Source organism: Hydra viridissima, unplaced genomic scaffold (assembly GCF_058129835.1).
Source record: "Hydra viridissima isolate aposymbiotic clone 2 unplaced genomic scaffold, HvirCarnegie_v1 scaffold_14, whole genome shotgun sequence".
Taxonomy (NCBI): domain Eukaryota; kingdom Metazoa; phylum Cnidaria; class Hydrozoa; order Anthoathecata; family Hydridae; genus Hydra; species Hydra viridissima.
The window spans coordinates 2,756,495-2,783,142 of record NW_028324313.1 but is presented as its reverse complement, the minus strand read 5'-3'; the positions used below and the strand labels follow the sequence as shown (position 1 = coordinate 2,783,142).

The window sequence follows — 26,648 nt, the reverse complement described above, 5'->3', positions numbered from 1 at the left end:
TTTGTTGATTATTAATTTTCTTAGTTGCAATATTAACTGCTGTATTTGCGTTGTGCAGCTCATTTATTCCAATAGTGCTTTTAATTACCCAAACTAAATGTTTTTGATAAATTAGTTTTTTATCAATACTCAAAATTCTTAAAGACACAAATTCAAAACTCGAGATGGTGTTCATCATCAAAATACTAGTCCTTGCTTTTTTATAAGTTATTTGGGCTTATTGTTTATATCTCCCACTCTCATCATTGTTTCTTTGAGACTTTAAAAAAAGAGTGCTGTGTTTTTTTTAATGAAATGTCTGAATAGTAGTCGAAAGTGCAGACTTTAGACATTTTTATTTAGATTTATAGTAAACTTTAAAAAAATTGATTTAAAAATAGGTCTGCTTACTCATAGGAGACTTTGGGAAGAAACAAATCTGAGGTTGCAGAATATTTACAGTTAACGCATAGGCAAGGTATGCTGCACCTGCAGCTTTTAGACATGCTGGACTTTTTTTCCTGATTTTCTTTCCCAAAATATTTTTGATATTGGAAAACTTGAGTTATTTTCAAGATGTTTGAATGTTTGAAGAAATTTCAAGCAATAAACCTACTACAAACATTTTTTCCCCCTGTAATCCTTTTGGTGTAAGAAATATACTTATTTTTTCCGGTGGATAATATTTTATTTTAGTATTCAAACTTCCAGTAGAAACATCAATGTTTTCCAGAAGAATGTTTTTTGTTTTTCATTAAATAAAAATCCATTAAGTGAAGAAAAGGACTCCAAATGGTTAAATATCTGAGTATATAATAATTAAAAAATAGAATATATATATATATACATATATATTTATATATGTTTTGTTTTTATCAAAGGGCTTTTAAGTAGAACCAGCCTCGCAACTTATGAAATTCGTATCGTAATATCCATTTCTAAAACACTGTTGAGGTAATCTCTTGCACCAAGTTTATTAACGAGTATGCTTACCAAAGAATTAAGCTAGATGTCGCTTTCGTCATTAGCAAAGTTCGTACGGAATAGATGATAGTATTTTTTGCAGAAAATGGTCCCTTACATCCAGTCAAAACAAGTAAGGTATTTCAAGGGCGGAGACTTTTTAGTCTTAGGGGAATGTTTTTGTTTTGTTTGGTTATTTTTGGGTGTTTCAAGTTGAATTGTTGTGTTGCCCTTGGCATTTCAGCTATTTCGAGTAAAAATTAAAGCTTTTACTTATAGTTTCCTTCGCTTTCCTCCTTACAGTATTTATAGCATCTTTCAAATTCTGAAATCTTTTGGAATTTTATTCCAGTCCTTAGTGTCAACATATTGTCGAAACCCTGGCATTGATATGCGTGCACAAATTTGTTTAAGGTGTTTACTTATCTGGATGTCTCCAAAGCATAAACCGTTTTCTAAAATCCATTTTAATTTATCAAATTTCCAAAACTTCTATATTATTTACGAGACTACTCTATTTTTTCCTGTTTTGATTATTTTTTTTTTTGTTTTCATAAAGATTTATGAGTAACTCTAGTTGTAAGCATTCAAGATCCTGTATTTTCGCTTTAAAAGAAAAAGTCTGTTAAAGTGAGTGAAAATACAGAATATAAAACAAAGTATAAAAGTCGAGTTTTGGATTATTTTAGGAATTTTACCGAATTTCAATTTAACACCTTTAAATTAAAGTTTATCTACTGCACACTGTGTTTAAGCTTGGTATTCACTAGGAGTATCTTTTATTGATTCAAGTACATGATATTTTAATACAATATGCCAATGCGCCTCTGAGATATTTGTCTGCCTTTTTTTTTCTTAGAAAGATGTTCAGGTTCCATAAATTCATCCACCATAAATTACATCTTAATTATGATACTGATTTAACACAATTTCTTTTTAAGATCTGCATATTGTAAAACTTATCAAAAAAAGTTTTCATGAGAAAAACTGGTAGAATATAACGCATAACACCATTCATAGTTCTAAAATATGGCTATGCAATGTCAAATAACAAAATAAGGAAACAACGAGATACCACCAGCATTTTGCCGAACTTATTGGAATCACCATCACAAACAAAGCAAACCAAGTGCGTAATAAAAAAAATATCACTACGACCTTGACTAAGATCTACATGAACACCTAACAAATTTGCGAAAGAAGAGGCTTCTATACTGGTGCACAATCTGATTATAAAATACGGACCATGTTGAAGCCATTTTCTACTTGCAAAGATCTTAATTCTTTCTAATCAGAAAATTGACCATTTGTTTTTGCTTTGTGACATGCAGTCAGAAATATACGGCAAGTTGTTTCAAACTAACTCATCTGCATTTGCGAAATAAACATCTCTGTGGTTTTTTTTAGATTTATTTTTTTAAGCTTTTTTCTTTGAGAAGCTGATAAAATATGAGCCAAAAGCTTCTTTCTTACGGATCGCTGGTTCCTTTCTTTTATTTTTTAATGTGCTCTTTTAATTTTTCACTCACTTCCCTAATTCAAACGGGCTTTTCTAAACCTACATAGTTTACGGACTTACAAACAGAACAACCTGGGCTCATTTAAAGTACAAAATAATAAAAACAAAATGAGTAAGCATACATAAAGTTCTTTGAATTTTATAAAATAGAACAAATTTAAAGAATTTAAAGATTTTTAGATTTTAATTTCAATGTTAAAAGAATTTTTATGAAATAGAAATTTAAAATCATATTTTACAATTACATAACAAAACGCATCTTAAAAGAGGTAAAAATAGATTACTCAGTTCTGAGTAATAACATTTGGTAACTAAGTAACTGGTGATAACATATTCATTTCAAGTGAATCTTTAGATGAGTCAACAGAAATGTGACTTTCTAAAAGTCAAAAGAAGTCACTTCCTAATAAATTTAAAAATTCAGGATTCATTCTAATATGCTTAATTTTCGGGCTCTCAAACTTGCTATAATCGGAGCTGAAGTAATTAGTAATCTGTTTAATAAATCCATATTTGTGTCTATTCATGATTCCTCGTAAAATGCTCCCTTAACTGCCTATTGTGTTTGTTTCCAAACTCTTGGGCTTCTTCAGAATATTGTCCGATTGGAAGAATGCACGTTTCCATAATGGCTCTGCCATGAAATAAAACTTTATTAGGTTAGCAGACACAGGATACCATCCGTATTTTTAAATGTATAGGTCCTGGGTCTCTCTGGCGTAGTTTTCGAATTTATCCAAATTGATTTTACGTTCCGAGTTTATGCATTCTAGAATTATTCCTAAGTGTTTTATTAATTCTGAGCAAACTCCTGTTATGTAACTTATGTAACACCATTGTGTGGAAGAAAATGATGACACCACATTGCAAACTTTTCCGTCTATCATACAAAGTATCATAGTTGATATTATCGCAATTTGAAGATCTCCGAGAGATGCTTTGATGGGCGTAAGTGTTTTAATTTGTTGCCTCAAATAATTAATTTCTTTAATTATTAAATCTGTAGATTCCTTCGCGAAAACCAGTTTGGTGGGGCGACAATACCTAGTAGACGATGTGGCAGGGTTTTTCCAAATGATAGTTGTAATATCTCTTATACCACAGAAAATTTGTATTGGCACCATAGGAATACTAAATAGACTTTCATACGTTGAAGTCTCCTCCGTAAACCTCTGCTTATATCGCATCTGCTCCGATCCGTCGAATCCCCATTTAATGACGAAGCCGTATGTATTATCTTTATGTAGAAGTGATTTTTCTCTCACACCTTGAGTTTGATAAAAGCGAAAGAGTGTGCGATCTATTAGAGCTTTTAGAGGTATTTTTACAGATGTTTCTGTTATCATAACTCCTTGAGGATAACATAACCGCTTGGCTTCCTTAACTTTGTGGTAAGATGGATATGGCTTGCAATTTAAGTTTTCAGCTTGCTTAAGAATTCGTTAGTACTGTTGAGTGGAAAGATTAACATTTACTATTAATGCGAGCACTTGTTCCACTGATAACAATGCTGGTTGCTTTAGCAATGAATCCGTGTCTTTTTTAAAAGTGTACCTTGATTCGGAGTTGCAACCGAAAGTTCCTTTATACTGGAAGCTCAACCTCATTTTCCTTCTTTCCTAAGCTTCATTTCCGTCGCCATACTTAGCTCTCTGCCACTTGCCTCCAGGAGATATTGCAGTTTGTACTTTTGAGCTTTAGTACCACAAGCGTTAAAAAATTTTGTTGGCCGGCCAGGTCCTATTTTTATCCATTTCATCTCAATTGTTTGATAAAAACTTCTAATTTAATTTTTTATACACCTTAAAGCAGCTTCAGACTTTACAACATCTTCAATTTCTTCAAGAACATTAAGTCTCATCAATGCATCAAACTTCGAAATTTTCGGAGTTTGTTACCTATATATCAAAAAGAGCCATCCGAGAAATCGAAGGAGCCATTTTATAAAATAGAATAAATATAATTAGTTCGCAAATATTCGCAGAATTTTTTTTTGGTTTATTAATTCAAAGGTATGAGGTTTAATTTGTATATAATTATGAAATAATATTTGGTAATATTACATGATAAAAATTACACAGAAATTGTAAAATAACTTTATGATTTGAAAAAAATTACTCGCTTTTCAAAAGAATTTTACAAGTCAGTGAAAGCTTTTCATTAAAAGCTGAAAACGTTAACGATAAGAGATGATTATAACAATCCTTATTTCGAAATAAAATAATTTAAAATGAAGTTTCAGAAAGCGAAACGTTTACAATAACTAAAAGTATTAAATTATTGTTGCCACAGCTATTCTGCAACTTTAAAAATTCGCGCATACTCAGAAGAATTAATTAGTTGCTATATCGCATTATAAAAAAATCTGGTTTGGTTCTTAAATACTATGGGCTATCTGCTAACGAAATATAAAACAAGTAAAAACTTTGAAACAAGTTGAAAAAATGAATTTTTTTCCTTCTAGGTTGTTAAAATGACACACTGTGCGACTTTTTATTTTAGAAAAACTCTTTTGTCATTCAGTTCATTACTCAAAAATTTGCATTTTTTCTTAATTAATTTCTGTGTCATCATCTTCTCAACTTTCGCGAAAGTTGAATTCGCTGTTAGTTTGATTTTCAGCGAATTCAGTGAACAAAACAGTCAGCGAATTCGCTGTTAGTTTGATTTTCTTTGTTGTTGCGAACCACTTATTCATCTTTTTATTTTGTAGTTACTATTTTATAAATTATTACTAAAAAAAAGTAAATAATCAAAATCAAATTTATATTAGCAGTTTTTAAGATGAGAACATATATATATTAAAAATTCTCGGATTTATAGGTAATTCCCATTTTTGGATTTGTGTGGCAATTCCCACAAATCCGAGAATTCCCGAAAATATTACAAGTAGCCGAAATCTTTTTTTACTTACTACATATTGATATCCATTAATATGATAGCATCTTGTTTTTATCAAGATTTTTTTACTTTCTTATCGCAATCCACCGTTCAGTTAAGCTTAAATCCTGGATGTGCTACTTGTATCACCAAGATATAACAACTAACCTACCGTAATTTATCATGAGAGACCAAAGGCTTGAGTCCTTGTTCTCCACAGCGCTCCATATTGAGTAATCAATGGGTTTAAATTTAGGCTTGACAAAACACAAAAACTTTCAGGCCAAAACCAGGTCATTTTGTTATTTTTTAAATGTTGGGTTATTTTTTAAATGTTGGATTATTTTTTTGGCCCATGGGTGAGAGCTCCATTCTGTTGGAACCCATAATTTCTATATGGGAAGGTTTTTTTAAGCCATGGTATTGCATGTTTTTAATAGGGTTCTTCGTTCTCTTTATTATAGATAGGTAGACATTTTTTACCTTTCTAGACAATAAATTGATAGTTTCTTCTACTGATGGCACAATCAACAGTGAATAGCTGTTGGCTGTGCCATCATTGCATTAATGGTTAAAATCTCCTTGGATGATTTCGAACATTAATGGGTTATAGTTCTTCAAACTTTTCTGATTTTCGACTACTGGGCTTGACAACATTGATCTTTCCAAGTTTCTTTAGGTCTTTTCATCAACTTAAAAACACTTTATCAATCAAATGGACATGGTAAGATTCTTCTTCTTATGTTTCTTTAGTTGTTCTGTGAGATCCTTGACCACCTTTTTTAAACAACATTATTTGCTACCGAATGGGATCTTAGTAGTCAAAGCTTCCTTGTTAGGCATCATCAAAAAACAAAAAAACTCCGACCTTTAAGTCACGCAACCTTTCTAAACATTAGTCCGCCGACCACTACCACAAACTTAAATGGTTATTTGCTGTAGGTTTTAAATGTAATTTTTCTTTTATTTTTCAATGTTAAAAACTGTATTAATACGTTAATATAATTTTCAACTTTTTAGAATTACCTTAAAATGATCAGCGAAACATGTTGGAAACTAATTTTTAAAGCGCATCTCCTTGCCCCCTTTTTTAACTTAAGTTAAGGAGACGGCATGAGGAGAAGATGGAGTAGCAAATACATTTCACCCTTGCCTTAAAATGTTAGCATTCACAATCTTTTGGAAATAGGCTTCGTCTACAGTTTCATTTTCTTCGGCGTGAAGAAAGTTCCCTAACTTGTTTTCATAAATTCTGCAATTTACACCATTACGTTTCTTGACGCGGTTTTTTTTAAATTTTTTAATTCACTTTTTTTGTTTAAAGCGTTTTTATACAAGCCATAAATATGTATAAAACCACAAGAAAAAAAAAGGGCACTCACAGTAGTTTCAAGAGAATTTCTAAAGTTGATTTACATCTTTTTTTTCATTGTTGAAAGCTGTTTCTTTTAAAGCATTTTTTGGACTAGACCGTTATTTTCAATTATTCTTAACTCATAACAAACTTTATTTGATTATCTATTTAACTGGAGCGATATCTTAAAAATTTTTTAAATGTGATTTAAAAATGTGAGCCTTTTTTTTCCTTTTATATACATTTTTGTCATACATAGTGTTTATTATGTAGAAATCTTGTCAAAGCTATTGAAATTAAATCCATTAATAGTTAACAGGTTATAATATTTGCTTTTAGTATTAGGATAATTGTTTTGCAAAAACCCAACTTCAGTTGTTACAGTTATAGACTATTATAGTAAATATGTTATAGAATTGCTGAGTTTATTACTTTTTAAAGTTTAGTTAGCTTAATCAGGTATCAGATTATATATTGTTAAATATCTGAAGTTAAAGTTTAAGATGGAGATATATGATGAAAGTGAGTTAACCCCTTATGAAGTTGAAAGGCAAAATAACATCATTAGTAATTATGAGTTCATGAAAGCTTGTGGTATGTCCATAAGGATTTAATTTCTTTCATTTTGATTTATGACATTGTTATCTCTTAAAATTAAAAAATAAAACAGTGTGAGTATTAACAAGTATGTTAAAACACTTATCCTAACAACTTAAATGTTCATTACTTAATTAAATAATAGGTAAAAAACACTTATCCTAACAACTTAAATGTTCATTACTTAATTAAATAATAGGTAAAAAACACTTATCCTAACAACTTGGATAAATGTTCATTACTTAATTAAATAATAGGTAAAAAAAATTTAACTATTGTTTAATCACAAAATTTAGTTATATTTTTGGTTTGGCAATAAAACAATACATTAAGCTGATGCCAAATGTACTGTACTATAAATGCTAGCTGCAACCCTAACAATTGGTTTAAATAATGGGTTATGATTTTTTTTGGATGTAATATTCAGTTTCTCATACTTTTTTAATTTTTTTGCAATTCAATAATGCATAGTTAGTGTTGTTTAAATTTTTTTTAGGCTTACCAGTTAAGCCATTGGTCTATGTTAAACATCGCAAAATAAAAGTAGAAGACCTTTATGATTATATCAGTGATAATTCTATTTCTGATAGCAATAAAGAAGATGATGATTGGAAGTGCTCAAAGTTGAAGGTCAAAAAGTCTAATTGCAGAATTGTGCCAGGTAATTATCACACATTTTTGTGTGATGTGTTTATCTTTTGTTTTGATTCAATAACTTAAATTCAAAAAGTTCATTTGATTTGTAAATAGATATTGAAGAATTTTAATATCTCAGTTCAATATATAAAAATATATAAAAATATAGATTTATTGATCTAAGTTTAGATTTAGCAGTAACTACTTCTCTCTTAGTATAAGTTATTTTATGCATAGAATTGTAACTATTGTACAAAATTTTCACAGGACTATTTTTAACTCTAAAGCTATATTAATTAATAAGAAAATTTACAACAGAACATTATCCTACATCAATCAATTTTTTAAAGCTCTTATCTTCTCTTGAAGATAAGAGCTTTAAAAAATTGATTGATGTAGGATAATGTTCTGTTGTAAATTTTCTTATTAATTAATATTATTAATTTTTCAGCTTCCATATTTGCAGGTTCTATAAATGAGTTCTCTAAAACCCAATACTGGTTGCCTATTAACACTTTCGCTGCCAACTACGAGTATTTTTGTAGTTAGCGGGACTTTGATATTTGCCAACTACGAGAATACTTGTAGTAAGCCGGCGTCATGAGCTTGCCAACTGTGAGTAATCTCTTAGTTATACTAACTTATTTCAAATAATATTTGTGGATGACTGGCTTTATCTGTTCTTTTTTTTTTCTTAGCTTCACATTTGGTTTCAGAAAATATTACATTCAAGTTTTTATTTTAAAAATCCAGGGAACCTAATTTAAATGCGGGTAAAGACAGAAATAGCTTAAAACAGATAAAAATAAAACATTGATATTGATTTAACTTTATTTCATGCAAATTTAAGTGTAAACCTATTCTGTTCAATGATACATTCTGAAACATTCGCCAATACATGACGGAGGTCTATTTTCACAAACAGCACATTCATATTGTGTTTCTTTACGTTTTATTTTAGAGCAGACTCAACATGGTTTGGTTGGGAATTTTTTCTTTTCATTCGGTGGTATTGAAGACAAGTAGTGGAAGCTATTATTGGTGATTCGAGGCACAATTTTATTCAAACGTTCACCCAATAAATCCGTAACAACTAGTTTTCTAAACTTAAGCAAGGGAATTGTTTTATCTACCCTATATTTGCTGTTTAGACAGTAAGCATTAAACAAAAAAGTATCAAAGAGATGAAGTGCTACTTTTTTATACCATCTGATTGTCTTTCTTAGGCAATCATAATATGATACCATTTGTTCCGCCCTATCTACTCCTGACATATATTGATTGTAATCTTTAATAATGTTGGGTTTCATTTTCTTCTCTCCTCTCCTATTTGTCACTTCAATCATTTGCAATGAATACAAGTTGCTAATCATTAGCACGTCTCTTTTGTTTTTCCATTTAGCAACCACTACACCCTCTCTGCTTCTGCTTGTAACGTCTCCCTGTTTCAGTTTTGCTTTTGTACATTCTTTTGGATTTGACTTTTGGTCAGTTCTTAAAGTACCTCAAATGTATGTTTTTTGATTTATCATGTGCTTTGTTAATTCAAAGGAATTGTAAAAACTATCGGTGTACAGGTGATAACCTTTTCCCAGAAATTTTCCATTAAATCTAAAACAATAGCTCCCATTTGACCCAACATGTTTATTGAGAGTTGTCTTGCCAGAGTAGATTTTTACTTTTAGTACAATACCATCTGATTCACAAAGCTCATAGAACTTGATACCATACTTATATCTTAAGTATGGTATCAAGTTCTACAAGCATTGCATAGCGATTAGTTTCAACTACCATAGTATTTATAAGCTCTTCTGTAACAAATAGTCTAAAGAAATCTAATGGTTTCTTGCTCTCTATGTTTATCTTCAAACCAGAATTGGCAGTAAATTGAATTTGTTTTACAATATTCGGCTCATCTTTCCATTGGTTTGAATTTCTAGATGGACCAGCCGTTGTTCTAGCTCTTTTCAGCGGCATTAAAAAATCTTCTGCAGTGGCTGCTAGATGAACGTCTGTGTACTGATTGTCATCACTTTCTTCATTGTTATTATCTTCAGAACCTGATTCTGATGCAGTCAAGCTAATATCATCATCTTTACTATCCTCACTATCTTCCATAATCATATGTGCTGATCCAATTGTGGAATATCTGTGTTGAGCTAATAGGAGATAGATAAATTTATAAATTGTCTATTTATAAAAAAAGAAATTACTCATCTATAAAACACATTGATTAGTATACTGTATAAAAAATTCAAAGTGCACACTAAAATATTTTTTAATGTATTAAAAAACATCTTATTGTGTACTTCAAATTTTTTCATATTTTTAATAACATACAGTATAATGTAGTTATCAAATATATTTTAGCTTCTTGTCTAAAAAAAAACAACAATTTAGAATTAAGAAAACAAAATATAAATTACCTTTATTACTCATGATAACTGCCAATGTGCATGTGCAAAAAAGTTGAAACACTATAATAATGCATCAAATAAGCTACATTACTACACCTTTTCAAGATGTAAGTGAGAACTTGAAAGTTGTAATTAAGAAACGTAAGATGTAATTGAGAAAAACAACATGTAATTTAGAAGTTGCAATATGTAATTTAGAACATGGAAGATGTAATTAAGAAATGTAAGATGTAATTTAGAAGATGAAAGTTGTAATTGAGAAAAGTTTATAATATATATTTCAAATTACATATTGCAATTTCTTATTTACATGTTGGGTTTCTGAATTACATTTTAAAGTTTATTAATTACATGTTGTGTTTCTAAATTACATATTGCGACTTCTAAATTACATGATGTATTTCTCAATTACATCTTATGTTTCTTAATTACAACTTTCAAGTTCTCAAATACATCTTGAAAAGATGTAGTCATCGCAATGAGTTATACTCATTACAGTGTTACAAGTACTTCGGTTATACTCATTACAGTGTTACAAGTACGAGTGCTTATTTTTTGTCAGTTATATTCAGAATAAAAAATACTGTAGAATTATTTCAGATTAAAAATATTTTATTTATTGAAATGTTGATATCTAGCCTTGGCAATGAGAATGAAACCACATAAAACAGTCTTGGCAAAAATTAATCATTGCAGACATTATGGCTCAGCAAAGAAAAAACGCATTGTTTAAAATAGCTTGGCAGCAAACGTGTTAAGCAAAAATTTTAAACAATATCCTTCTCATACACTATTCTTATATACCAATAAGAATAGTGAATTTGGTATCATATTCTTAAGAATTTCAGCTAAATGTTGTTAGTCCACTTTCATTCTTTATAAAATGATGCTTTAAAATCTGGAGCCTCTATATTTGTATTATAAACATTTTCAATAATTTTTTTTTTATGGTAAGTAGAACAGGGTACTCTGACTTTTCTAGAAAATATAATTTGCACCTAAGATATGAGTGGAATCTTAGCTCTAAGGTGATTCTAAGGAATTACCTTAGAGCTAAGATTCTACTCATATCTAGAAAAAAGTGACAACCTAAGAGTTGACTAACATGCAATTTGTTGACACGTTCCTTAAAAAAAAAATTTATCTTGCTCTTTTAAGTATTTTCACAATGGTGAGATCATTCATATGGAGCTAAACCTCAAAAACTGGAAAGGCTCAAGGAAATACTGTGTCTGACTCAAGCTGCTTGTTACTGTAGCTCCTATTTTGCTTTAATAAAGCAAAATAGGAGCTACAGTAACAAGCAGCTAAAGAATATTATCAATCTTAACTATATCATAAAACCATTTTCAAAAATTAATTGAAATCCTGGATTTATTTGATGTAAAAAGATATTCATTCTTTTAATGTTGGAAAATTTGGAAATTAATAAATTCCATATAAAAAATCTTTGATTTAAATAATTATATGTAAATTTAGCTGATCACAAGTTTTTTTAATCAAAATATTAAAGATCAATCTTATTTTTTAATTTAGACTTTACTAGGAAAGTTAATAGCCCAAAGAAATTTTTGGAATGCAAGAAGAGATTAGATAAGAGAGTTAAGGTAAAAAAAAAAGATTTTGTCATCAAATAAAGGTGGTTGTCTATTTATGGCCTTAGTATAAGGAATTTGTTTTATTGCTGTTCAAGTGCAATGTTTTTTCTGAAAAAGCTTCACAAAAAGCATGTTTTTTTAAACAATTATGCAAAAAATTTATATTTTATATTGATTTCTTTAACAATATATTAAAAAAAAAAAATCTTGTCAACTCCAGGACCATCTAATAGAAATAGATGTATTATACCTGCGTAAGGGAACTTAAAACATAATTTGCAGGAGTTAACTACAATAGTATTTAAAACTTCCAAATATAAATGCCTTATATGATTTTTTGTTATTAAAAGCATAAAAAGAATTTAAGTTAGTTCTAAAATATGTAAGTTATTAAAACTAGCAAAAAGCAACCTGTAATATGGGTTATGGTCGGTCTGTTACTTAATTTATAGTGGCTGTTTTCCACAATTTAAAGTTGCAAAACCTTAACTAATACCCTTTTAGAAAAACGCCTTCAAATTGAAAAAATTAAACTATCTGTAAAAATTAAAATAAAAAGTATGCGGAGGTAAAATAATTAACCAATTATTCTACATTATTTAAGTAATTTACAACTGATATAAGTCATATCAGTGAAAGGCAGAAACATTTTCCTTGACTTTACTAAGTTCAAAACAATACGTTTTTAGTTACACAAAATAATAACACTTCATTATGCTTTAAATTGACGAAAAAGTAAAGCTAAATTCTTGTTATATTTTTTATAACATGAACTTTAATTAACAAGATTAATATAAAGCAAACATAAATTATACATGAGTTATTAATTTTATTAATTTTTTTTAAATGCACACAACGAAATAAATTTATTAAAAATAACTGACCATTCCCCGACCTCCCTTCCCCGTTTTTGTCTTAATGGTAGTCAGGAGAATAGACTTCTTTTTATTAAGAGTAATCAAGTTTTTGATGAAGACCTTTTACCAGAATAATAAAATGTAAAACAATGGTTTACATGTATAAGGATTTTTTCTTTTTAATATATATAAGAATTTAACATATATAAGAATTTTTTCTTTCCTCAAAAGTGTTGCAAATACAAACTAAGCTAATTAATTAGTTAAACACCTTATAAAATTTAAGTAACTCAATATTTGACAAATGCGCAAAACTAAAATATTCACCCCCCACCCCCACCCCCCCATTTAAAAAGATCCCCTAAGTTATGTACAACAAATTATTAGGCATAAAATAGAGAAAATTTAAAAAAAATTGAACTAATTGCATATATTTATATTATTTTAACTGACAAGAATTTACAATAAAAGGTAATCATGTTTTTTTTTTATAAGTCGTATAAATGTGACAATCATAAATCTTAAAAAAAAAAAAAGGAATTATGATACCGTAATGACAACAACAACAACAACAACAACAAAAACACATAAAAACTGAAAATCAAATTAAGATATAAATTGCATTTTTAGCATAATGTTGTCTTGGCTTTTAGAAAATAAATAAAAGCAGTAAGTTTCAATAATGAAGCTACCTATTATTCATTTTTAACAATAGACACCAACGTGAAGGTAAGCCAAGCAGTCTATCAACACAAAACATTACAACAATAACACATAACAAATAAATATTTACACCCTTGATCCTAAAATCCAGTGAAAATAACAAGCCAAATTAAAGTATGAAAGGCAAAATTAGAAAACCAATTTAAAGTTAACTATATTTATCTTTTTACTAAACATATAAATACATAAAAGTATATTTGTTTTTATGTTCAATATTAGTTATTCAACTACTTCAAATTTAGGACATTAAAACACCCTAGATTTAAAGATCAAGGTTGCATACTCTCTCATCCACATTCCGCTAAGCATTAACAGATGTGTTAGAATAATTAAAAAAGGCTAGACAACACAACCTAGCTCTGAAGCAGTAACACCGCCTGGCACTAAATGCTGCCAAGTCACACCTCTGCTATAAGTACACCACTTTGCTGGCAAGGTTATCAATCTTGCTCAATATATTGCCAAGTCACACCACTTTAAAAACATGGAAACAACATAATTTTAAACATATATACAACTATAAACAAATATGTTTTTATATAACACATAAATACATTTTATAACAATATTAAATGACAGATATATTTACTAAAAACTATGAAAAAAAAAAAAAAAAAAGATAATAAATAAAGTTACACATACAAAATGTCCTCACAACCTACAAACAGTAAATTTTCAAAATGAAAATCTAAAGACTATAAATTAAGAACATTAGAAAATATAGCATTATTTGTGTAACACTTTTCACCTACCATACCTTGAATGAGGTGTTTATCTATTTTGAAAAACAAACTATTAAATGCTCTAGTTCTTGAAAATGCAACATATAGTTGACCATGAGAGAAACACGGTTTTTTGAGATATACCCCAATTCTATCAAAAGTTTGACCTTGACTTTTATTAATTGTCATTGAATAAGCCAATCTGACAGGAAACTGACGACGTTTCAGAACAAAAGGTAAATTAGAATCTGATGGAGCCAACTGAATTCAAGGAAGAAAAACCTGTTTACCACCAGAAGCACCTTTCAAAACCTCTGCATAAATATATAAATATTTTGAGGAGCACAAACTTTCATTTGAGAACCATTGCATAACCCAGCTTTGAGATCTAAATTTCTATATAGCATAATTACACAACCAAATTTCAATTTTAAACAAGTAGGTGGCATACCTGAAGGAGTTAAGCTGTTCAAAATCTCAATAGGAAAGTTATTTCTTTTATTAAGGTCATCAGTTTCAATTTGGTCAGCACTTAAATAAATTTTGACCTCACCCGGCAGACATTCAAGCATTTCTTCATTGATTAATAATGAATCAACATTAGTTGGTGTTAAAATTACGCATTTAGAATAATCATTTTGATCAGTATCTCCAAAAATCTTTTCAATAATTAATTCATTTTCTCTAACAATGCATTGGTTTGATATTTCAATGCATTCTTTAAAAGGATCCTCCTCTTTGATAGGTATTGTTCCATTCCCAAGTTTTAGTAGCCATTGGGAAAATTCACCTTCCCCATCTTGTATTCTCATATTTTCAGTTAATGTAAACTTCTGCACCCATTGCCAATGCAAAGAACATTTTATACACAGTTCTACTATTTCAGCTGGTTGTCCTCTTTTCACATCAGGCAGAATTTGCCTAAAGTCACTACCAAAAAGAATGATTTTTCCTCCGAATGGAAAGTTGTTGTTGCAAATATCTTTTAACAACCTATCAATTGTATTTAAGGGATGTTTAGGTATCATGGATGTTTCATCAAGCAAAAACAAACTAACCTGTCTTAAAAAATGCCCGTGTATAGAGTTAGGAGTTACATTACATGTGCTATTATCCAAAATTGGAACAGGAAGTTTGAATAAGCCATGCAATATAGATCCATTTGTAAGAGGAGTTGCTGCTATGCCAGCCCATGCAGCTGGAGCAGATTTAAAGCCCCTACTTATGGTTTCAGCAATCAAATAATTATAAGTAAGGTTTTTCCACTACCAGTTGGCCCATACATGAAAAACAATCTAGAAAGTTGATTTTCTACACATGGTTGCTCATTCAGTGCAGCAAGGATAGCATTACATACATTTAATTGATTGACATTAAGCAACAGTCTCATTCGATTGGCTTTGTCAATAGATTGTTGAACATTTTCATCAAAAGTTTCTAGATTTAAGCATATAAACTCATCAATAACAGGCAAATTGTAATCAGCCAGCGTTTTACCACTTTGATTAATAATCTTTTCAATTTGATGAAGAGTAGCTTGTTCAGCAATTAGAAGTGGGACTGAGCAGTGAATGAAATCTTCCATCATAAAAGCTTTGTATGTATTCCAGAGATGTAAAGGATTGTCAGGTTCACAAAAGGTCAAAATAATTGAAAACAACTTTCTAATTTGCTTTGGCATACATGTTAAAACTGCCTCAGAAAGAGTATTCTGCCATTCAGTGTCATCTTGCAACAAACCTTTCAAAACACATGCTTTACGAAATGTTTCAAGGACAATACCATTAACAGTACGCACATCCTCCCAAGATGTTGCTCCTTTTGCTTGCAAAATTAACAGTCTTAGAAAAAACAATTCTCCAGTTGGAGTAACTTTATACATTCTTACTATCACCTTATCACCCCCCTTTGTCTAACCTTCCATTTACAATGTTTGTCATCAAATATAAAGTGATAAGGAATGTCTACATACGAATAGCAATGTGCTCTTTCATTTTCAGTATTTAACTTAAACCATGCCATTAGGTGCGTATCATGTTGAGCTGCACGATCTAAAGCCATTTGTTCTGCTCCTTCTTTAAAATACACAAATTGATTTTCAGGTAGATGTTTACCAAGTCACAGCACTTTGAAAACACAGAAATAACATAATATAAACATATGTACCAACTATAAACACAATATATGTGTTTAAATATATATATAAAGTTTATACCTCATATACATATTTAAACACATTTTTAAAACAATTACATAACACATTAACACATACACAAACAATAAAAAAACACATTGATAAAACAACTGTAAAGCACTTATTACCACATACACATACATATCAAAAAAGCATATATGCAAACAATAAACGTGTGCATACAAAAATTTTAAAAATGACGTGAGAAAATTTAAAAAGGTACAAAGTATATATTTACAAACAATACTCTTTACCATCTTTTTTTTTTTTTTTTTTTTTTTCATAAGAACTGTAATCCTCATAACAAAATTTAACCTTTACATACAATAACATATGACATGCCATGTCAGAGTTGGCACAAAGTTTTAATTTATTTTTCTAAATTTTCTAAAAAAGAACAAAAATAGTTAATAGCATCATAGAAATTTCAAAGTAGTAATAACCATTTTATGGAAATAGCATTATTATTACTTTAAATAACATCCATACCCCTACTTTCCTTCTAAAAAATAAAATAATAAAAATAAAACTGCCAATAGAAAAACTAAAACAAACAAAATATAATCGATTAAAAAAATTAAAATCCCTTCTACTTTAAGTCCTTTCTACTTTATGTAATAAAAATTTAAATCCTTTCTACTATGTCTAATAAAAATTTAAATCCTTTTTACTTTATCTAATAAAAATGTATATATAACTATTTTTACTTACTTCAATTATAATATGATCTTAATGATTATTATTTATCTTAATATGATTCTTTATGTAATATATCTAAACTAATAAATAAATTCCAAAAGAAAAAAGTTTTGACTTGCTTAAGAGATCTTTCTCCAATGACCACGTGCATTTAGAAAACGCGCTCTTTCAAAGCCTAGTAACTAATGGCGAAACAATGTTAAACATTAAACGTTTCTTTAGGAATTATATTATAGATTGTATTATTTAACTTGCTTTCAAACTTTGAAGGACTATGTAGCTAAATATAATCACATATACTTTTCATATAGATATGCAAAAAATTATAATTTATATTTAAGTCTCAAAAACTAAATAAAAATTACTAAATATAACATAGATTGAGAAAAGGTTTGTCCATCATGTTAAAATAATGATTTTTTATGGAAAAGTTGTTCTTCAAAAAAAAGACTATAGATATTAATGACCTTCTGCCAATGATCTGCATGCTTTCAGAATTGGTCAAACTACCAATCCTTCAGCTTTGAATTGAAAAATTCTGATATGTTTTTTTAAGTTCATCATTCAAATTCTTTTGCCAATAATATGAAGCAATATGCAAAGCTCGAAAAAATGTGATTTCATTATCAAGCATCTTTAAAAATCAGTAAATTAAAGTAAAAAAAACCACAAAACCAGATCAAGAACATAAAAGAAATATAAAAAAAATATATAAAAGGATTATTTCCTTGAACTACCTTGATAATATTGGTTATTTAGAAACTTAATTTTTTAGTGTAGTTATTGAAAAAAGGCTTGTTAAAAGTTATTTCATTTAAAAGTAATATATTGCAGTATGAGGGGGTTTTTCTAGGAATTTAAAATTTGGTTTTATAAATATTCTTCTGGAAACTTCTTTGAAAAAAAATACTAATATAAAATGTGTGCTTAGGCTTTTAATATTACTAGTTTTTTAGTTCTACTACTAATTTAATTGTTATAGAGAACTGATGTGACATGCATTAAAAGAAAATGTGAAGCATTAAATCACCCTGAAAGTTTAATACGTAAAAGACAAAGAATAGAAAAGAATTATGAAATCAAAAATGAAAGATATCCTAAAAGGGGTACACGAAAAAACTACAAGGAAGATGATGTGCCTGATGAAGATCATTATCTATGTAAGAATGTTGTATTTATGTAGATTAGTTTCTATAAGTAGTTACTAATTTTGTTTGTTTTTTTTCGTTTATTTTTTTTTTGTTTGTTTTTTTTTTGTTAATTTTATTTATAAATTTTAGTCTGTGAATCCTGCTGCGATTTTTATTATGGGGATTGCCCTGAGCATGGATCATTACTTCCGCTGTCAGATAAGGCTGTAAGCATTGAAGAAACTCAAAGATCATTGGCAACACTACCTGATGGCATGGAAATTAAAGAAAGCCTCATTCCACATGCTGGTCTTGGTGTGTTTGCTACTGAAACATTTTACGTTGGGACTAGATTTGGACCATACCAAGGAAAAAAAGTTCGTCCTGACATCCCAAAAGAAAATCTTGACACAAGCTACATGTGGGAAGTAAGAAAAAATTTTGAAAAAGTTTAAATGAAAATAGTTTTTAAGTAGTTTAAGAAATGCTTATAAAAGGCAAGAAACAACAAAAAACAAAACAGGGGAGAATACGGAGGAGGCAGATGGGTAGATAGAGGTGGATGGATAACAGAGTACAGTTAGGAGTTGAGTTTTGAATTACAAAAAAAAAAGGTGATAACAGAGTTTTTAGGTTCTATGAAAAAAAGGAGTAGACCAGAGTTTTAGTTTTACAAAAAAGAGAGTACAAGGAATAGTTTTTATATAATTTAAAATGGAAAAACTTTTATTAACAATAATGAAAATTAAAGGAAAAGAACTGTTATTATTAGTATTTAAACAAGAAATATTGTGATAAAGAAAAGTACACTTATTAACAAAAATCAGTCAGAGTGCTACCACTACACAGAACCAAGAGGCATCCCCATACACCTTTAAACTTAAACCTCCTAACCTACAAATCACTAAACACCCCCACTCTCAAAGTACAAATACGCAAAAACACGCTGAAAAGAAATGCCTCACAATAGCAGTTTTGTGCTAATTTATTGTAAAAAACTTATTCAGTTCAGTGGAAAAAAAATTTTGAATATAAGATGCAACCAAAGTAATAGAATTATCCACCTTTATTATGTTATTTTACATTCTTCTATCTAGTCTGTCAGCTTTTTACAATTAGGTTATGTTAAACTCAGTTTTTTCAGAATTTATTAATAGTATTTTGACCAATAGTAATTGTTAAGCAGTGCATTATAATTTCTGTTTAAACTTCTGGAAACTTAACTTTTTGCAACTTACCTCCTTTTTGGAGACATTTAAAAGTAGTCTTCTATTTTTTTTCTAAACAATATTTTTTTAAATACAATGTTTTTGTCCATAAATAAGGTCTGTTACTAATAATTAAAGTATGTATTTAGATTGTGAAAGATGGAAATGTTTTATACTATATTGATGGGAAAAATGAGCAGTTTGGTAATTGGATGCGATATATAAATTGCTCACGCATTGAGGCAGAACAAAACTTAGTTGCATTTCAGTATCATGGCGAAATTTACTATCGTGTTTATAAGCAGGTTGACAAAGGAAAAGAGTTTCTTGTTTGGTATGGAGATGAATATGCAAAAGATCTAGGGATTGATATAACAAACTCAAAGCAAGGTATTTTAAGGAATACTTGAACTTATTACTAAAAAAGCAAAATGTTTGTTTTAAGTGTTATGATTTTATTTTTAGTTTTATTTTTGATTTTCTTTTTTTGTTTAAAGAACCATAATCTTGAACATTAAACAGGTTACTCTCGACTTTGAAAGTTTTTAAAGACAAAAGTAATAAAAAATTACTTAAAAAATACATTCAATACATAGGAATGAATTCTTACATGCTACAATGAATGATAATTTTAAGATATCTCTAAAGGCCAGGGTATGTTTGAAAACAATTTAGAAATATATTTAAATATTTTGAATAAGTATGAATTTGACAAATGCCAAATTTTTATATAAAAAAAAATATAAAAGTATTTTAAAATATAAAATGAAAATAAATGTTGTAACTGCTGCAACTTGACCCTTCTCTGGGTCAAGTTGCAGCAGTGAATGGAGCAAGTTGCAATACAACACATTAAATATATAAACCTTGCAGAATTCTCAAAAAGTTATTAATTAACCTGTAATTTAAATTTTTTCACATAAATTTTACACTTAAAAAAAACTACAAGCAAAATATACTGGAAGTTTTTGCTTGCTATATCTGGTTATGATAAAGGATAAGTAACAGAGAAAGTATTCACAGGACTAGGCAGTATTTTGATTGAGCTGCAATACTTTTGTTATGTCAGATTTATAAAATAATGTAGTCACTAATTCACATGCCTGGCATGTGAATTAGTGACTACATTATTTTATAAACACAATTTTTAACGAAACTTTTATGCCTCCTATTAAAGCGTAGAAAATGAGGGCATTACAAATGAACCTGATGTTGATAGATGTGGATCTAACATTGAAGTTGATATACTAGTATCAATAGCTGCATTAAATTGAAGTGCTGGATGATCAATAACATGATGGAGCAAAATCTGCATCTGAAAATACATCCCTATTATAATTCTGCCACTGCAATTCCAGAAGTTATGTTCTGCTATGTGAGAAAATGTAGTAAGGCTATTCTTGCGATTCCTGGCAAATCGTATATACTCATTATTTTCCTTGAGCTGCTCTTCATCCATAAGTCTTGTGCATTAGTTTAATATTTTTTGAATAGTCTAAATACAGATCTATCTAAAGGTTGCAATTTTTGTTAGTGATGAGGAGAGAAGGAATGAAAAGCTATACTATTATCTTTACATAATGCTAATAATTGAATAGATTAAAGAGATTAATGATTGTCTAAAAGCAATGATACAGGGCTTTCTTTTTTAGGCTTTGCATTTTGAATAAAGTTGTTTATGTAAGTAACAAAGCACTCCTTATTCATCCAGTCTGAGTCATTAGAAGCACAAATACAATCAGTTGGTCCATCAGGAATAAAGTGATCAAAGAATTCCTTTCTTTGAAAAAGAAACATTGGAGGCATGCTATTACCACAATCATTCACAACTAATACCATTATCTCTAGTGTCAATTATGTCTATTAATTATGTCTGACAATTTTTGAAGAAATACACCTACACAAGCATTGTTAAAGCTAGTTACTTAGGCTAGAATTTTTGCTCATGGTGTTCTGTTAGACAACCTTGAATGGCTGTTTAATAATCTTCTCATCCAGTCAGGACCAACCATTGAAAGTTTAAACCATAAGGGGGAAACTTAATACTTTAGTAGGAAACTTAATTCAAATGTAAACTTTCGTGTTTTATATGGTGATATTCCAAATATCAGGAGCAATTGTTATAAGTAGTTTCTTGTTAAAAAGCTTGACCCAATTTATTGTAACCAAAAATAGGTAGTGGCATTCGACAGCTTTTTTTTACTTTAATGGCAGTAAATAGCAATAACAGCTTTTTTTTACCTAAATGGATTTCAAATTTTCTTGCTCTTGCACAAACTGGTGTTACTTTTCCATCAATAGCATGTTTCTGTTCCCACTGTTGTTGGGATAAGACGATTTTTAGTCTTTCTCTTGTAAGTTTGTAATTAAATTTTTTTATTAAATTTAAAAAAACAACAACAAAAAAAACTCAAGAACCATTTTATAATAATTAACCTTTTTTTATATGTAATTAGTTTGTTTTTTTTTATATATATAAAAAGGTTAATGTTTACAAAGGGGGAGAGGAGGGGACTAAATAGGGGCTATAGCCTGTTTCAAAATCAAATATTTTATTTTAAAGACATGAACTTTATAAAATAATAATGACGTTGCTCAGTGACTCAAAGTAACAAAAAAATGGCAATAAACCCCTCACAACTGAATATATGCATACTTTTTTGTTTTAAATATCAGCTAAAAAAATGTTCCACAGAGTTCCAAGGAAATATATATTTTTTTCAATTAACTAACACTTTTACTTGTAGAATAGAAAGGGATTTCTGCGATGTAGGGAGTTATTGAAGAAATACAAATGTCAGTGAACCATAAAAACTCATTCACATTTGTATTTCTTGAATTTGAGTTTTTTGTTTGTATAACTTGTTTTAGTATGTAAAATATTGTTTCAAGTAACATAGTTTTGTCATCATTTGCTACTTAAAAGTTTGTTAAAATGTTTATAGTTAATTTTGAATAATGACTTACTATATGATAAGTACTACATATTTGAAATAGCTTTACTTAACAACTTCAGTATTTCCTGTAATATACAAGTGACATTATTTACTTAAACATTATAGGAAACTTGATAATTGCCAAAGAAAAAATAACATAAAATGTTAAACAGTTTAAAGTGAAAAATATATAAAGTACTGAAAATGTTTCTGATATATGTTAATGATTTTATTAACTTTGTGATTCTTAAAAAAAAATAACAATAAAAAGATTAGATCTTATCTCGAATATACGTGAATTAGGAGTGGATAAATTAAGATTATGGAAGGATTTACTTAACAAAAATCATATAAAACTGAAGATATTACCAAAGAGCATAAATATAGTAAAGGCTATTTTAGCTACATTAATTTCAAAAATGAAGAAAAAACTAAAACAATGTGGTTGAAATTAAAACACATTTATTGAAAAAAATATCAATGGCTTCAACAAAATCTTATGACCAGATAAAAGAAGCCACTATGGTTTTGGAAAACCCCATAAAAAATGGGTGGTCTTTGAAGAGTGAAGCAAAAGAGAGAAAAATAGTGTTGTTGCGACTTTGAAATTATTCGACAGTCGACTAAATCGATTAATGTATTTTTCAAAGTCGACTAAAATCGACGAATACATTTTTAAAATCGACTAAGTCGACTAAAAGTCGATTTAGTCGAAATATTTGAATAAAATTTTTCATTCAAATATTTCGACTAAAAACTGTCAAGCAACATTAAAGTATATGATTGTAATATTTGAATATTATAATCATATACTTTAATGTTGCTTGACAATTTATTTTTTAGATGCTACAAAACAAATAGAACTTTAAGAGAGTAAACAAAAAAGCTAGGTATGTGGTATGCAATATTGTTATAATAACACGTGCTGTTGTTTTATTGAGAGGATTTCCTTTGTTTAATTTTAATTCACCTAATTTATTAGATGAATTAAAATCGAATGAACGGGCAAAATGGAACGGGGGTTGCTGTTGCGGGGTGAGGGAAAAAGACACGAGTGGGCATTTTGTATCATTTTTTACAACAATTAAAGCAAAAAATTAACAAAAAATTTAATAAAAAGCGGTCGCGTAGATAGGTGGGGGCAGATGAGGTGGCTAAACTTTTTGGGGGGAGTAGCAGATTTATAAAACTTTTTCGCATCCTTAACTGAGTACCATAACACATTACTTAACCTTTTGTTTTAAAAAGTTAACTGGTTACTTTAATGTCAACTGGTTACTTTAATGAGAAAAAGGAAACATTAATGAAGTGCTGGTACATACCGTAAGCTAAGAGTTAAGTTAATGTGATATAGCAAATTAGGTTTAATGGTCAGATATTTTGGTTGAATTAAAAAAAAAAACAGCTATGAATGATATTCTTACGCATGACTCAATCTTTATAAATATCTTATCTTTACAAGATAAACAATTTATAAAATATCTCTTTACTAATTGATCAGTATAATAACAAAATTAGAGATTGATAAAATTTAGGATAATTACCCGACTAAATCGACTTTTAGTCGATTAGTGAGAGACCCATAGTCGATTAAATCGACTATTCGAATTTCGACAAGTCGACTTTTAGTCGATTTAGTCGAAGTCGATAACAACACTAGAAAAAAATAAAAGAACAAGGTGCTGAACATAATTGCTCTATTTTTAGTCTCTGCAAAAAGTACATTTTAAAAAAAAATCAAATTTTTTACAGAAAATTTAAAAAATTTAAAGACACTTTGGATAAGACCTTTCTTTTAAATATGTAGTATAAAGCAAGCTCTTAATTTAAAAGTGAATACTGACCTCAGTGATAAACAATATTAAATGATAAAAAATTTAGCCCTTAGACATGTTTATCCACTTTTTGCACGATATTTTAGTGGAAAAAGTTAAATACTATCCTAAAAATATATTTTTTTCAGCTGCTACCATTAATATTGCTAAAGCTGTGTTTATGACCAATAGTAGCAGTTGAAATAAGTGATGGTAATTCTGCTAGAAGCATGCAAATATCAAGAAGAGTAATGAACCAAGATGTTGTGTATTGGCTTGAAAATTCTAAAATTTTAACTAAAATTATTTTTTACGCGTGCAGCCTAACTTAACGAACGTATGAACGCGTATGTACGCAATGTACGTGTCAAAGGTGCGCGTAAAAAATAATTTTATTAACAAATTTAAATTCTTTGACCCAAAAAACTATTATTTGCACGTATAATATGTTTATTCACAATTTTTATCAAGTTTTATTGACTTTTTGCCGTTTTTCGATCATCCTGAGTCACTGTGCATTGTTTTAGATTTGTTACGAGCAGTGGAGGCTGTCTTACTTTGTTTTCAGTATTTGTTATTTACCAATGTCTTCGTTGTTTTTGTGGGAGAGCGCAATAAAAACCCTAAACACTCTCCTTAACAAAGCCCCTTGCTTCAAAATAATAGCCTTAGGTCCCCAAAAGCCTTTCCAAATTTCCCTTTCGTAGTCAATGGCTAGCATTGATTAAATGCTATCCATTGACTACGAAAGGGAAATTTGAATATGTAATTTGTGGACGATCCCTGGTTACTTATTTTTATTTAGCTAAAACTGACTAATTTGCAGCTTTAACGTTCTATTTGATTCGAATTCCTTTACAAGTTCTTTTTGCTTACAGATAGAATGACATGTCTATTCGAATTGTTACAAATTTCTTTTTTTCTTTTTTCTTTTTTTGTTGGAAAAACTTCTCTTAAAAATTCTTATAAAGCAATAGTTTAATGAAAATTTACTGAATAGTCTTGAATGGTTTTTAGAAAGTTTACTGTTGACAATTTATTTCCGTTGAAAATGTTCTAGTCAAAATTTGAAAACCAGAGAAATACTCTCTGGTGTTTTAGTCAGTGGAAATTTTTGATTTTTTCTACAAAAATGTTTTTTTTTAGTGGATCATCAGTGCAGGAATTGTGGGGTTTGCTTTACCGCAGATATTTTTTTGACTGCACATTGTAGGCGTTGCAAAAAAGGAAATAAAGATGATCGAAAAAGTCCCTCTAATGCAGTTGACAATAAGCTAATCGTTAACAAAAAATTATCGAGATTCGATGAAGAAAAGAAAAGCTATAAATGTGTTAATTCCAAGAAGCTTTACGAATGTACTTTCTGTGATTACGAATGTATACAAAAAACTAACTTAACAAATCACATGCGAACTCACACTGGCGAGAAACCATTCAAATGTATTTTCTGTGATTATGAATGTACACAAAAATCTAGCTTAACAAATCACATGCGAACTCACACTGGCGAGAAACCATTCAAATGTACTTTCTGTGATTATGAATTTACACAAAAAACTAACTTAACAAATCACATGCGAACTCACACTGGCGAGAAACCATTCAAATGTACTTTCTGTGATTATGAATGTACACAAAAATCTAGCTTAACAAAACACATGCGAACTCACACTGGCGAGAAACCATTCAAATGTACTTTCTGTGATTATGAATGTGCAGTAAAATCTAGCTTAACAAAACACATGCGAACTCACACTGGCGAGAAAACCATTTAAATGTACTTACTGTGATTATAAATGTGCTTATAAAAATCGTTTAAAATCCCATTTGAAGCGACTTGTTTAATAATTTGAAAACTCGTCAATAGATTTTATGAAATGTTAATAATATTCCAATTAACGAAAATTCAGTGCATTTCTGTTAGTAACCATTTCCTTTCACGTAATTTTAACAAGTAAAGGATAAAATTGAATAATAGATTTAGAAATAATTTAAATAACTTCTTATGCAAATAAGTATTAAGATAACCATCAATAATTTTAATGGTTTTTCTTGTTAGTTAAAATGGTTGTATATAAATATTTCATAATTGTTATCTTTATTTGAAAAAAAAACGCTATTTTTAATGAACTCACGGAGAAACTATTGTCCATGAGTTCATTAAAAAAAAAAAGCGTTTAAAATATGATTTTTCCTTAAAGATTTTTACTGTACAATTCATACGAATTGCATTGAATTGATATGAAGTTGTGTTTTTGTATGATCGTTTACCAGTTATGTTAATTTTAAAACTTTTATTTAGCAATTCAAATATGTTTTATACTTTTTTTAAAAAAATATATTTTATGGAGGACCAAAAGAAACCCAACAATAAATAACTGATGTTTTTTTTAACCAAATACTATAACCGATTTTTTCTTTT

The 26,648-nt window shown here is 28.9% G+C and overlaps 1 protein-coding gene and 1 pseudogene across 2 annotated transcripts; one reads left to right on the top strand and one right to left on the bottom strand.

The window, feature by feature from the left end:
• Window positions 1-7,134: 7,134 nt before the first annotated feature.
• On the top strand, window positions 7,135-26,172 carry LOC149878822 (uncharacterized; annotated as a pseudogene). Its single transcript, XR_016446884.1, has 7 exons — window positions 7,135-7,289; window positions 7,789-7,953; window positions 11,882-11,952; window positions 18,121-18,298; window positions 18,419-18,696; window positions 19,626-19,866; window positions 25,373-26,172. The product of XR_016446884.1 is annotated as an uncharacterized LOC149878822 (transcript).
• LOC149878823 (uncharacterized) lies at window positions 15,483-16,310 on the bottom strand. The gene is made up of 2 exons (XM_090072011.1): window positions 16,218-16,310; window positions 15,483-16,086 (listed from the first exon to the last, which is right to left on the bottom strand). Exons 1-2 carry the CDS (start codon window positions 16,304-16,306, stop codon window positions 15,483-15,485), a joined length of 693 nt encoding a protein of 230 aa, XP_089928137.1. The 5' UTR covers window positions 16,307-16,310.
• Window positions 26,173-26,648: the final 476 nt, after the last annotated feature.

What these genes read in the sequence shown, in the direction of transcription:
- LOC149878823 (XM_090072011.1), bottom strand. Translation starts at nt 16,306, where the DNA reads ATGGCTTTAGATCGTGCAGCTCAACATGATACGCACCTAATGGCATGG. An exon ending in GAAAGAGCACATTGCTATTC is followed by an intron (nt 16,087 to 16,217) that starts GTATGTAGACAT and finishes GTTTTTTCTAAG; the next exon opens with ACTGTTAATTTTGCAAGCAA.